The sequence below is a fragment of the Mauremys reevesii genome, linkage group 2 (genome assembly GCF_016161935.1).
Source record: "Mauremys reevesii isolate NIE-2019 linkage group 2, ASM1616193v1, whole genome shotgun sequence".
NCBI lineage: Eukaryota > Metazoa > Chordata > Testudines > Geoemydidae > Mauremys > Mauremys reevesii.
Genome location: NC_052624.1, coordinates 239,864,203 through 239,878,178, shown reverse-complemented (window position 1 = coordinate 239,878,178; position 13,976 = coordinate 239,864,203). Strand labels below are relative to the sequence as shown.

Genomic DNA, 13,976 nt, shown 5'->3' with positions numbered 1-13,976 from the left:
GAATCTTTTTTTTTACACATGAAGGGCGGGGGCTGATGGAGCTCAGCCCCCTGTTGCTATGATGAAGACGGTTACTAGCCGTTCTGTACCGTCTACTGGGAATGACCGGGAGGCCAGTCAGGAGCACTCATGGGCTGATGATGAGGACGGATACCAGTCCTTCTGTACTATACCATCTGCCACAAGGCTGATGATGACGATGATGGATATCAGTCATATTGCACCACCAGCCACCAAGGAGGGAGGGCGAGGATGCTACAGTTCAGTGCCGCAGCATCGCGTCTACCAGCAGCATTCAGTAGACATAGGGTGACATTTAAAAGAGTCAAGAGACGATTTTTTCCCCTTTTCCTTCTGGGGGTGGGGGTGGGGGGTAAATTGACGAGCTATGCCCTGAACCACCGCGGACAATGGGTATGACCCTACAGGCATTGGGAGCTCAGCCAAGAATGCAAATGCTTTTCGGAGACTGCAGGAACTGTGGGATAGCTTCAGTCCTCAGTCCCCCCTCCCTCCCTCCATGAGCGTCCATTTGATTCTTTGGCTTTCCGTTACGCTTGTCACGCAGCACTGTGTTGAGTCCCTGCTGTGGCCTCTGTCTGGAGATTTTTTTTAAATGCTTTGGAATTTCGTCTTCTGTAACGGAGCTCTGACAGAACAGATTTGTCTGCCCATACAGCGATCACATCCGTACGGTCCATGCTGGAGCTCTTTTTGGATTTGGGACTGCATCGCCACCCGTGCAGATCAGAGCTCCACGCTGGGCAAGCAGGAAATGATATTCAAAAGTTCGCGGGGCTTTTCCTGTCTACCTGGCCAGTGCATCCGAGTTCAGATTGCTGTCCAGAGTGGTCAGTGGTGCACTGCGGGATACCGCCCGGAGGCCAATACCGTCGATTTGCGGCCACACTAACTCTAATCCGATATGGTAATACCGATATTAGCGCTACTCCTCTCGTTGGGGAGGAGTACAGAAACCGGTTTAAAGAGCCCTTTATATTGATATAAAGAGCCTTTTAGTGTGTACGGGTGTGGTATTAAATCGGTTTAACGCTCCTAAAACTGGTTTAAATGCGTAGTGTAGACCAGGCCTCTGCCACTAGATGAACAGAACACCACACCCAGGAGGTGTGTGGGTTACATATGAAAAAATGTTTTTGCCAGTATGGTTTATACTGGTTCCCTGAATGAAATAAGCTATACCAGCACATTTTATGCTGGTATAAAGGTGTCTATTTTAGGGCTTTTGCCACTATAAAATGTCATTAAAGAATTCACACCCCTAACTGATATTACTATACAAGCAAATATTTCTTAACATACTCACAAAGGATTTATGTGTCTGTGGATACATATCCCAAGTGGATAGCTCCCTCCCATAAACCAGTCCAGTTCTATGGGCCTCACAACTGCAATTTCAAACACGGCTTGTAAAATTCAGGCTCAGCTATGGATGTACTGGTTTTGATGATGACTGGGCCATTTTGTTTTAATGGCCCTATTCAGTGTGTTTGGGAAATGTGTTTACCCCATGGGGTCTAGTCTGTCTGGGTTTAGCTGCTTTCTAAAACAAACTTCCCTCCATTAACTATAATTTTGGTGGGGCTGGCAGCACTACCTATTATAAAGGTTGCCTGACACTTCCCATTATAAGACCCCATAACGTTGTTAAATTTAAACTGTTTGTGTTGAAATTTTCCACGCTGGGTGTCTGCCCCATGCTGAATCTTTTGGGAAAATATTACCTAAGATGTTTCAGCCATTTCTGAGAACCAGACTAGGGAAAAATATGTTGTTGTGTCCATGTTAAGATATTCCGGTAATCTTTTCTTTGCCAAGCTTTCGCTCCTCCCCCTGCTTCGGAACAGGGACTTGAAATTGTCAGAGGGGTGGCTTTGGGGTCAGGGATGTGTCTTTTTGAAATCCCCTTGAAAAATCAGCCCAAATGTAGTCAAATTATAAAAATTGAAGTTTGTCCATCCTAAGTAGAGACGATGCACTAAATGAGGCAGGGGTCCTGTGGGGCAAATAAGTAAGTGATGATGTAATTAAAGACTGGTGCATAAGGACAAGATGACTGAATTAAGGTTCCACAGGTAACATTAATTCTAGAATTTCCCAGCTTTTGAGTGCTTGACTTTGCAACTGCGATACTGATTTATAAATGTAGTTGATATGTAATAGATTTTATGAATGAAGGGCAGACTTTCATATTCTGTCACAGAAACACTTTCACATTTGACGTTGGGTAATTTATTTAACCCCTCTATGTTTCAGTTTTCCCATCTGTAAAAAGCAGATATTTACCTACCACACAGGATAGTTTTAATAACTGTTAAATGTTTTGAGCTCCTTTGATGGAAGGCACTATAGAAGTAGAAAGCATTTATTGTTAATGTATTATAATGCCTGTTCCTTTAAAAAAACGCTAATAATCTGTGAAGTACAGGTTATACTGACATTTGATACGAGTTGTTCTTGTAATACTTGGTTAATCATCTTCACACATTAAACATCAAAAACCCAAAGAAGACCTTGTCTTCTGAATGACTAAGCCAATATTCCTGAAGCGTTTCACTAGGGAGTAAGGTCAGGTCAACTTCATAACAACACAGCCATGGAATAAAGGAAACGAATGCTTCTGAAGCCCCTATAATCATTGACCTTATCTGAGAACAGACAGAGAAAATGGGAAAAGGAAAGCATGACTATCTCAAAGAAGAAGTGAGAGGTAATGAAAATGACAGGATGCAGCTCAAAAGAACTATAGGGTATTTTGATGGGGTAAATTTTATTATAGGCACCATAGTAGGTGCAGGGATCTTTGTGTCTCCCACAGGAGTGCTAAAATACTCCTTACTTAATGTGGGTGTTGCGCTAAGCATCTGGACTGCTTGTGGAGTAATATCACTGATGGGAGCCCTCTGTTATGCAGAGCTGGGGACTGCCCTACCATTATCTGGAGGAGAATACAGTCACATAAAAAGAGCGCTTGGATCCCTACCTGCTTTCATCTTTATCTGGACGGCGATGTTTACCAAACCAGCATCAAATGCTACTCGAGCCTTGTTGTTTGCTGAATACGCTACCCAACCTTTCTACGGTGTATGCCCTGCACCGGAGCTGCTAAAGAAATGCTTGGCTTTGACAGTTCTTTGGTCTCTGGGGATTCTGAATGGCCGAAGTGTCAAAATGGCTACTTGGGTTCAAACTGTTTTTACAGTACTGAAGATGATGGCACTATCTGTAATTGGCATAGGAGGCATTGTTCTGCTGGTTAGAGGAAGAAAGGAGAATTTAGTAAGGTTTGAGAATGCATTCAGCTCAGAGATTCCTGATGCCTCACAGATTGCTGAAGCTTTTTTCCAGGGATTATATGCATATGGCGGTTGGTGGTCCCTCAATTACATGGCAGGTATATCTTGTTTTTTACATTTAATATTATGGCCAGCATTCTTACATTCCTCAGATAATGTTTTTAGAGCTTGTCTCCCAGTGAGAACAATTTAGCCTGTAAAGACATTTATATTAAAACACTGGTTGTATTCAAGGTCTGTGTCTGGTTGTGTTGTAAAGGTGCATTGTCTTATTTCATGCAGCTTGTTTGCATAATGTGCATTTACTGTCTCCAGAACCAGTTGCAAATTTAAAGAAGACTAATGTGGAAAACAAAAGGTTTAGTTTAAATCTATATGCAAATAGAATGTGCAGACCTAAAACAGTGATTTTCCCCTTTCTCAATGCTATTGCAATTATTTGCAAGAGGATATGCAGAGCAGAGTGTGGATATCAAGACTGAGTGCCTTCAGCCACCCAGGGCACATACCAGAAGCCTACTAATGCACAACCTTGAATTGCTTATTTTGACAAGTGCATGAACTATTTCATTTTGCATTGCAATCAGAAGCAATACTTTTAACAATATCAATTTTGATTTGCATAAGAGGCAGGGGCGGCTCTAGACCCCAGCGCGCCAAGCAGGCGCTTGGGGCGGCCGTTTCCCGGGGGGGCGGCATTTGGCTCCGGTGGAGCTCCCGCCGGCATGCCTGCGGCAGGTCCACCGGAGCCCGGGACTAGCGGACCTGCCGCAGGCATGACTGCGGCGGGTCCCCTCTTCCCGCGGCTCCGGTTGAGCTCCCGCAGGCATGACTGCGGCAGGTCCGCTCGTCCCGGGCTCCGGTGGATCTGCCGCAGGCATGCCGGCAGGACCTCAACCGGAGCCGCGGGAAGAGGGGACCCGCCGCGGGACCGGGGAAGGGCGGCGCAGCGCTCCGCGCTGCTTGGGGCAGCCTACTTTCTAGAGCCGCCCCTGATAAGAGGTAATCATTTCACTGGGGAAATAATTCTTAGTAGAGAATAAAGGAAAGAGTAAAGAAAAAGAGTAAGGAAAATGTTATAAACAACTTTTCTGTGCCCTTTTTAATATATTCATTTAAAAACATTAAAGAAGCCCTCCTAGTTTTTGGTTAGTCATTTGGTTATTCCACTTTGCATGTGATATTTAATGAGCAATTATTGAAAGCTTCCATGGTAGGTGTTCATGATAATGTAGACTATCATGAACACTGGGACTACTTGTGTGAATAAGGGTTTTGCAGAATCGAACTATGTACTTCAGTTTTTGTCCTTTAGTCTTTAACATTCCCTTCCAGTTTTATCCTTTCTTATGTGTCAAACATTAAACAAACTAAAAGTAACAAAAGTTAGTGGAAAGAAGAAGAACATGAAAAATGAGTTAATGTTTTAAAAAATGACAGCGTAGAAACACATTTCTATCTTGAGAATATGCTATAGGCAAAAGCCTTTTTTCCTCCCCTTTTGGTAAAAAAAAATTAGTAGAATTTTAATTTTTAAATCACATTCGGACATTTTTAGCATTACATAAAACTATACTTTTTAACACAATACAATGCAATTTTTTTCATACTGTACTAATTTGTTTGGATTCAATTACTACTACTGCATTACAACATATTAGCCAACAGTTAGAAGCTGCAAATGCCGTGGACCTACATCTCAATACTTTTTGACACCGAATTCTACTCTTTTTAAACAAAGATTTCTACCCTGTCTGCCAGGAGCCAATGAATTTGATCTGAGACAAATGCCAGGCCTGTTGCTAATGCAACAAAAGTTGGGAGATAAAAATTAAAAGTGGGGGTTCTAGGCATCCTGCCTTTCAACAGTTTAAAATACCAAAGACAATTTTCTACATTTTAGAAGATTTTAAACAACAAACAGAGAAGATTTGAGGAAAATAAAAGACAGCTTACCCTTCTCCCGCCACTGTCAATAATAGGCCACCTCCACCTTTCTCACCCTGTTTGGTCCTTTAGAGTTGCCTGCTCATATGTGTTTTTGCAACTCACTTCAGTGGGAGTGGACCCTTCTGTCCATGCCCTTTTGACAGATGAGAATGAGCTGTCTGGAGGTTTCAGTAAGTCTTTACCCTTTAAGCCCCTCTCGACACAGATGCCTGGGCGGTGGTTGTTTCAGAGATGGGACGGTGAAATTTGCACACAGAGAGCAGGTCTTCCAATAAAACAAGATTTAATAAAAATAAACGGTTGTCTCAACATGCCCAGATTTACACTTGGTTAGGGCTTGGTAAGGCTTTTCAGTTTGTTTACTTTGTGCATTGGACAGCACTTTGTATATACTGTATTTCTGACCAGCTCTATTTAAAAGTAGTTACAGGTGTCACCAAGTACCTCCACCAATTTTCATGGTTTCACAGTCAATGTTTCTCTCTCCCCTGTTACCCTATGAAACATTGCCACAAATTTACTCCTTAGTCCTATCAAGTTTGTCAGGGAAGCACTCTTTCAAAAGCAATATTGTGAGTATATTTGTTTTCTTAAAATAATTTTCTAAATTATATTTTTTCAGAAGAGATGATAAATCCTAGTAGAAATATCCCCTTGACTGTGATGACTGCACTTCCTGCAGTGACTTTGTTTTATTTACTTGTAAACATCTCGTACCTGACAGTTCTGACACCTAAGGAAATTGTCTCCTCAGGTAAGGATATAAGGCTGATGAATCAAAAGGAGAGGTAATCATTACAACTATTTATCTGTGTCCACCCTGTTGGGGTCACTTGGGTCCAGCTGAATTCAGGGTTTACATATAGCAAGGCACTGGACTTTGAGTCAGGAAATTTGGCTTCTGTTCTGAGTTCTAAGGGTATGACTACACTGTAGCTGGATGTGAACCTTCAGCCTGGGAAGACAGACTTGTGCTAGTGGGGTTCAAGCTAGCATGCTAAAAACAGCAGTACAGATGTTGTGGCTTGGGCTCTCAAGCCTAGAGCCTTGGGTGGGCTTGAGACTCTGAGCTGCAATGTCCATACTGCTATTTTTAGTGCGGCCGCTGGTCCCGTGGCTCCGGTGGACCTCCCGCAGGCCGCTGGTCCCGCAGCTCCGGTGGCCGCGCGGGACCAGCGCACCCTCCACAGGCACGCCTGCAGGAGGTCCACCGGAGCCGCAGGACCAGCGACCGGCAGAGCGCCTCCCGTGGCATGCTGCCCTGCTTGGGGCGGCGAAATGTCTAGAGCCACCCCTGGCCACAGTCTAATTTAAATCTGTTTAGTAAAACTGGAGTTGTAGCTATGTTGGTCCCAGGATATTAGGGAGTCAAGGTGGGAGAGAGAATATCTCTTATTGGACCAACTTCTGGTGGTGAGAGAGAGAAGCTTTTGAGCTTACACAGAGCCCTTCCTCAGTAAGAAGACCAGGCCTTTGGCGCTCTGTGCTTTAGCTCACTACCTGTAATATTAGGACTATACTCCCTACCTCACAGGTGCGTTATAAGGAAAAACTCATTCATGTTTGAGCAATGAGCACCAAAGAAAAAGCCTACAAATAAATAAAACAAAATCATCTTATTACAGGCCTTTTTAGGGGTTACTTTTCAGAACAAATGTCCTTGTTCTGTAGGAGGCGCTATACTAAAAGTGCCATGAACCTAGAATCTCTCATCTTCCATTGGATTATAGCTGCTATAGAAAGTTCAGGAACAATTGTATTCCTCTCTGTGATTGTCCTTTTTCTGTTCTAATCAGCTTCTTATACTGTGTACATCACTGTAGTATCTGAGTAGCTTATGCCCTTTGGTTGTTGGCCCAGTAAATAGCAGTCCCTTTGCACTAGCATGGGCAATAGCGAATTTTCAAGAGGTGCTAGGAAGTAGCCCTTTACATTTCTTTGTGGAGTCCCACCATGGGATAGATCAGGGGTTCTCAACCTTTTCCTTACTGAGCGCTCCCCCACCCCATGTTATAAAAACTCCATGACCCGCCTGTGCCACAACAGCTGTTTTTCTGCATATAAAAGCCAGCTCCAGTGTTAGGGGGTAACAAGCAGGGCACATACCTGGGGTCCAATGCCATAGGGGGCCCTGCAAAGCTAAGTTGTTCAGGCTTTGGCTTCAGCCCGAGGAGGCGGGTCTTGGAGCCCCAGGCTTCAGCACCGTGCTACATGGCTTTAGCTTTCTGCCTTGGGCCCCAGCAAGTCTAACATTGGTCTTGCAAGGCAGACCCCTGAAACCTGCTCGCAGCTCCCCAGGGGACCACAGGCCCCTGGTTGAGAACTGTGGGGATAAAGGATTAGATGATCTGTGCACTGATTAATCATCTGGCCTGCCCCCACCCCCTGCATACTGCCACACAGGAAACTCCCATTTAGTGGCAGTCCATTTCATATAGAGGGTTAACACATTTGTTCTCCCTGCCGTGCTCTGATCCCATCTCCTGCTTCTGCCTACTTGTAAATAGTGTGGTTTCACTATACACGGCTAGGAAACCCTCTGTACCCCCTAGTTCTTACTCACAAAGTGGTTGCACTGAGTTGTCATCAGTTCAGTCAGACTGTCGGGACACCATACCCACTGTCTAATGACATTTTGTTTCCTTGCAGTTGCTGTGGCAGTCACTTGGGCTGACAGAGTGATCCCCTCCGTTGCTTGGGTCATTCCTCTCTCCGTTGCTGCCTCAATATTTGGTGCCCTCAACAGCAGCATGTTTACATTAGGACGATTAAGTTATGCTGGAAGTCAGTCAGGACACTTGCCTGTTTTAATATCCATGCTTAACGTCCACTATTGGACTCCGGCACCGGCCATGATTTTTTCAACCATCATTGCATCCATTTTTATTATCCCAGCTGATCTAATTACTTTAACAAATTACTTTGGATTTTCTGTATGGCTTATGGTTGGACTGACTTGTGCCAGCCTGATTGTACTCCGATACCGGGAACCTACTCTACAGCGACCATACAAGGTAAATGGAAAAAGAGTTAAAAGTTGTAACATTTTATCTTGGGTTATGTTGAACACTGGGAAAAAATTCCTGAACATCTAGTTTGTGAATAGCAATTATAAATGGATAATTTGCAATTCATTTTTAGATTAAGTTTTGAGTTACTCTTTTTGCTGACATAACCCCAGGCAAAGGGGTGGCAGGGCAATTTATTGTGCTTGCAATATGGCAAAGAGTGCTTAGTTCTCTTACATTTAATGCATACAATGACAAATGTCTATTTTTGCTTCCTCTAACAGTTTGTTTCTTTTGCAGGTGTTTTTACCAGTTGCATTTGCGATGGTGGCAGTTTCTTTGTTCTTAGTATTGGCTCCTATAGTCTGGGCTCCCAAGATGCAGTATATCTATGCCCTTCTCTGTATGTTGGGGGGCCTTCTGGTGTACCTGCCCTTTGTACATTTTAAATTACATTTTGATTTTGTTGACAAAATTACATGTTACTTACAGCTACTGTTGGAAGTTTCTCCTGCTGATGTATCTGCTGAGGATAAATATGAGTAATAGCAAATGTTTAAACCCTATACTGTATTGCTAACAGCCAATAGAAATTCTTCTTTAACTCAAGTGGTCACAGTCATGGAGTTAAGCATGTACTTAAGACTCTGATTCAGGAAAACACTTAGGCCCAGATTTTTAAAGGTATTTGGGCAATGCTGACTGACTATCAATAAGATTTAGGTTCCTAAGTGCCTAAATCCCTTTTGAAAATAAGTTTTAGGGTTGTCTACATGGTGCATTAGTTCCCACTAGAGGGATGTAAATTCTAGGGTACGTCTTCACTACCCGCCGTATCGGCGGGTAGCAATCGATTTCTCGGGGATCGATATATCGCGTCTCATCTAGACGCGATATATCGATCCCCGAACGCGCTCATGTCGACTCCGTAACTCCACCAATGTGAACGGCGGTAGCGGAGTTGACATGGGGAGCCACGGACATCGATCCCGCGCTGTGAGGACGGTAGGTAATTCGATATCAGATACTTATTCACGTAGCTGAAGTTGCGTATCTTATATCGATTTTCCCCCATAGTGTAGACCTGCCCCTAGTGTGCACTAATGCGTTGTGCGCTAACTGGCCCATGTGGACCTGCTAGCATGCATTAAAAGTTCCCTAGTGTTTGTTAACATAGTCCCCGTAGAAATTGAATGTACATCTCTCTATTGTGGATTAATTCACAGTCTACTCAAGCACTTAGACTCTTAAATCAGTTTGGCATAATTTGCAATGCTGAGTGCAGCAACACCTAACTACCTTAAAAATCTGAGCGTTAAGCATATGCTTACATTTAAGACTGTGAAGAGTCCCATTGGGATTAAAAATTATAATCTCAGGCAAGAAATAGTCTCTGTGGACTCCTCATAGTCTTAAACATGTGCCTAAGAGCTTTGCTAGTTTGGTGTCAGAGCATTCAGCACCTCACATGATAAAGTCTTTTATGTATAGAGAATCTCTTTCAAAGTGATAAAATCTGTAAAAGCAGAAAAAAGTATTTGTGTTTGCCCACTGTAACAGTACCAAATCTAAACTGTACTATTAACTGAATACATGTCAATATGATCATATATACATTAGGGATCCAGTGTAAAGTAAATTGTAGAGTAAATTGATGTTTTGATTATTTTTAGTATTATGTAGCTTGTATTCTAGGGCTTCTGGGTTTGAATACTTTGTAATTTTTTTTCATCTGTGCTTGCTTGAATTGATTAAAAACTTTGAAGAACGTAACCTTCTTGCCTGACACTGTTTTTAATCCCAGAAAGAACCTACAGGGAGTGCTTGGCTGTCTTAAAACAATACATACAAATATACAAACGATACCTTATTAAATATTAGATAAGGCATAAGAGAATTGTTTGTACTGTTCAATTAATATGTTTTTGATGTATCATACCAAGTCATATTTCATGGGGAAAAAAGGAACAATTTTCCATGATTATTACTTAGGCCCCAAGCATAGGAGCCAATGAATTACTTTATTCTCATAAACAGGCCAGCAGGTTTCTCAAACAGGGGTTGCCGCTTGTGTAGGGAAAGCCCCTGGCAGGCCGGGTTGGTGTGTTTACCTGCCCCATCCGCAGATCTGTCTGATCGTGGCTCCCACTGGCTGCGGATCACTGCTCTGGGCCAATGGGAGCTGCTGGAAGCAGCGCAGGCCAAGGGACTTACTGGCCGCCGCTTCCAGCATCTCCCATTGGCCCAGAGCAGCGATCCGCGGCCAGTGGGAGCTGCGATCACCTGGACCTGCGGACGGAGCTGGTAAACACACCGGCCTGGCCCGCCAGGGGCTTTCCCTACACAAGCGGCAATCCCTGTTTGATAAACCCTGTACCACAGTCTCCCCTCCTGGTGCAGTGAGGTGTTTGCATCATGAGAGTCCCAGGCTCAGGGTGATGTGGATGAATCATCCTGGGTGATATAGTCCAGCTGGGGAATCTTTCCCATATGGGAGCATGGGGACATGAGAACCAAAATACAATTCCCATGAGTCACTGCAGGAGGATATCCAAATCAAAATATTTCAGGTTTTGGGAGTTTTGATGACACTCCCCTCCTCAATATTTTCCATCAAAAGCAGACCCTTCACAAAAAAATTTTTTTTTGTCAAAAACCAAATCTTCTATTGAGAAAGAGTTTTGACAGAATATTTTCAACTAGTGCTATGCAAAATACACACCACAGCATCTGTAAAACCCTGGTTTAACATCCAAAAAGAAGGAAAAATTCCAATAACATAGTATAAGACAGCTTAAATATTAATGTAACTACTGAGAAAGCAATACGAAAAAGAGACTATTGATCTTTGCTGAGTGGTAGCAGATTTGGGGTCCTTGTATGTCCGTTTCCCATTGGAGGAGAAATCAGTGGCACAGAATCAGGGTATTTTCTTAGTGTAGCTTGTTCATTTGCAGAATGTTCACGTCTCCTGTTTTCTGGAACAGAGGTGTTCACAAATGACACAGAGGCAATGCCTTCTTGCAGAAACCTCAGCTCAGGCACCACTGCCAATCACCAAGGAGCAGCTGCCTTGGGTTTCTGTCTCTCATGGACTTTATTGGAATCTAATTGCTTAAATACACTGTTCCCCTTTCCTGCCTCAGCTGCTTGTTTTACACCTAGAAAACTCCCCTAATCCAAGGCTCCTGACCTAGGGTGACATGGCTACAAATCTTCCTTTTGTGCAGCGCCTCTGCAACACAAGGGAACCTCAGAAAACATTTATTTGCCCATCCTGAGAGTGCTTTAAACCCACACAATCCCTATCATGACCATCTGGGTTTGATTACTGCACGGGGTTCCTTTAATTCTTTCTATGGAGAGTTTAATCCTCAGTGCTTATACATGAATGACTCATAACATGCATAACACTAGCACCTGTTGTCACAATACTTTTCTTTCTTACACTGAAAAGTCGATAAAAGTATTCCCATAGACTAGAGAAAGCAAAGTAAAATTTACTTTAATTATTCAAATTCAAGTCCCCACATTAAAGAGACACCTGTCAGCATTTTCTGAAAGAAGCTGAGATCACCGTTTTCTTTGGGCCTCTGTCCTGATACCCGATCTTGCTACGGATGTTCACTTTTTTCAAAGAGATAAAACGTGTGCCTAGAAAATCTAGCAGATCTAATAAGAAGCACACAAACAGCCATGTTGTCCTTGTCCACCACTTTGTACAAAGACACAACTGCAGACCAGTAGGCTTCAGATGACGTTGCAGAGATGTCACATCTCCTCCTGAATGCTTCAGGTCCAGCTACTCCTCTAAATGACCAGGCCCTGTAATTGGACACTTAATTATTAAGCATTACTTCTACAGTATCATACATGTGCATGGAGATTTATATCTATATAAGAGACATGATTCTTGCCTCATAGAAATAAGTGAGCTTACTTTTCCATTTAAGCAAAATTCCATTTACTTGGACATGACAGGTCTGGTTGGACCTACTGCTTGAATCAATCAGGGTCTCAATATCAACCTTTCTATTAGAAGGGCTCTCACCATGTTCCTGAATAATTCAGGCAACTGGATTTTTCTTGTGTGTGTCAAGATACAATAGAGCATGATAAGAGTATATGATCTAAATGAGTTTTTGGTTCTTCCAGAATGGAGTGATTTGTATCTTTTAAGACAAAGTTTTTGTCTTCAATTAATTGGTTAATTAAGAGACCCAGTCTGGCACCCTAGTGGACCAATATAATGATAACAGCATATCATTTTAGTAGCTAAATCCACTGAAACAATGGGAACAAATGGGTGCTCACAGTTTTGAAAATCAGGACATTTTTTTTGGCACCCAAATATGGATTTAGGAGTCTAAACTTCAGTATACATTTAAAAAAAATCTTGGCCATACTTTTTAATAGTGGCAGTAAATTTGTTGACTACTACATAGAAGCTAGATAATAAATTTACTCTCATTATTATAAACTCTTCCTTTGCAATGGCTTCCATTTTTCCTTGTTATAAAAAACAAAACAAAACAGGGAGCTTGACATGCATAGTCACAATTCTCCTCCTAGTCAAACCAGTAAAACCAAAGACTTCTCTGGGAGTCTTTGATGACTCATATGGCTGTAACTAACAACTCCTTTTGCAGTGTTCCTTATTTTGTGTCAGGTCACATCATCTTTTGCAAAGGAAATACTGAAGCCTGTACAGGGTCTGAATAGGGGGGAAAGGGTTATTTTCAACCATATTATACATGGTTTGTAATTAGGAATATTCAGTCCATACACATTCTAGTAATAATTTGGGATTTTAGACCTCTTGAAAAGCATTTCTGAACATATTTAAGTGAATAAATTTTGCGTGTGTGTGTGTGTGTGCGCACGCAATATAGCTGCGATTTTAATAAATTTTTATTTTATTCTTTCCTTAGACAGTGCTCACCAGTGCATCCACTAGATGGCTCCATGCTAACATATCTGTCATTATGGGAAGTGCTGGATTACAGAATGTTACATTACCTAAAATAAATAGTTTTACATAGTATCCTATTACAGAATTTATACTGGTATAAGAAATTCAGTTCTCCAGCAGATAAAAAATTTTGAAGCTAGAATGAGATAGAATTGGCTGTGTGCAAAGCTACTTAAAATACAAGAAACTGTTTGCTTACTCTAGAAAGTGGTTTTTGAATAATTTAACTGCATATTGAGAGAGGTCAAAAATTAAAATATACACAGAAAAGCCTCCACTGCTTCCTTATGTAAAGCCCAAGGTGTACATAGGAAGGGGGCATGAGGCATGGGTAAAAGATTTTCAAACACTGTAGGAAGAAAAATCTAGTACAAATAAGGTGTGAGGTAAATCTGTTTGTGGATAATAAAACCTGCTGCTTCTTAAAAATGAGACAGGAACAAACAATTTAATTCAGTGGAGCCATCAGAACAGTATTTTCTTTCTTATTATTTAATAAGAAAATGTATTTCACAGACTCAGCTAAATTTTAGTTGGGGTAATTTTTATTTTAAGGATTGAACACAGGTGAGTATTAAAGGAAAGCATGGATGGCCTTTTGGTCAAAGCACTGACTTGGCAGTTTAAAAAATGTGGATTTGGTGCTTGGCTGAGTTACAGATGTCCAGTGTGTCTTTGTGCATGTCACTTATTTAACTCTGTGCCTCAATTCCCAACCTGTAAATTGGG

General features: G+C 42.1%; 1 protein-coding gene across 1 annotated transcript; it reads left to right on the top strand.

Annotated features, from left to right (window-relative positions):
* The first annotated feature begins 2,688 nt into the window (after positions 1 to 2,688).
* Positions 2,689 to 8,849, top strand: SLC7A13 (solute carrier family 7 member 13). Its single transcript, XM_039528004.1, has 4 exons — positions 2,689 to 3,415; positions 5,890 to 6,021; positions 7,917 to 8,281; positions 8,576 to 8,849. Exons 1-4 carry the CDS (start codon positions 2,689 to 2,691, stop codon positions 8,819 to 8,821), a joined length of 1,470 nt encoding a protein of 489 aa, XP_039383938.1. The 3' UTR covers positions 8,822 to 8,849.
* The last annotated feature ends 5,127 nt before the right edge of the window (positions 8,850 to 13,976 follow it).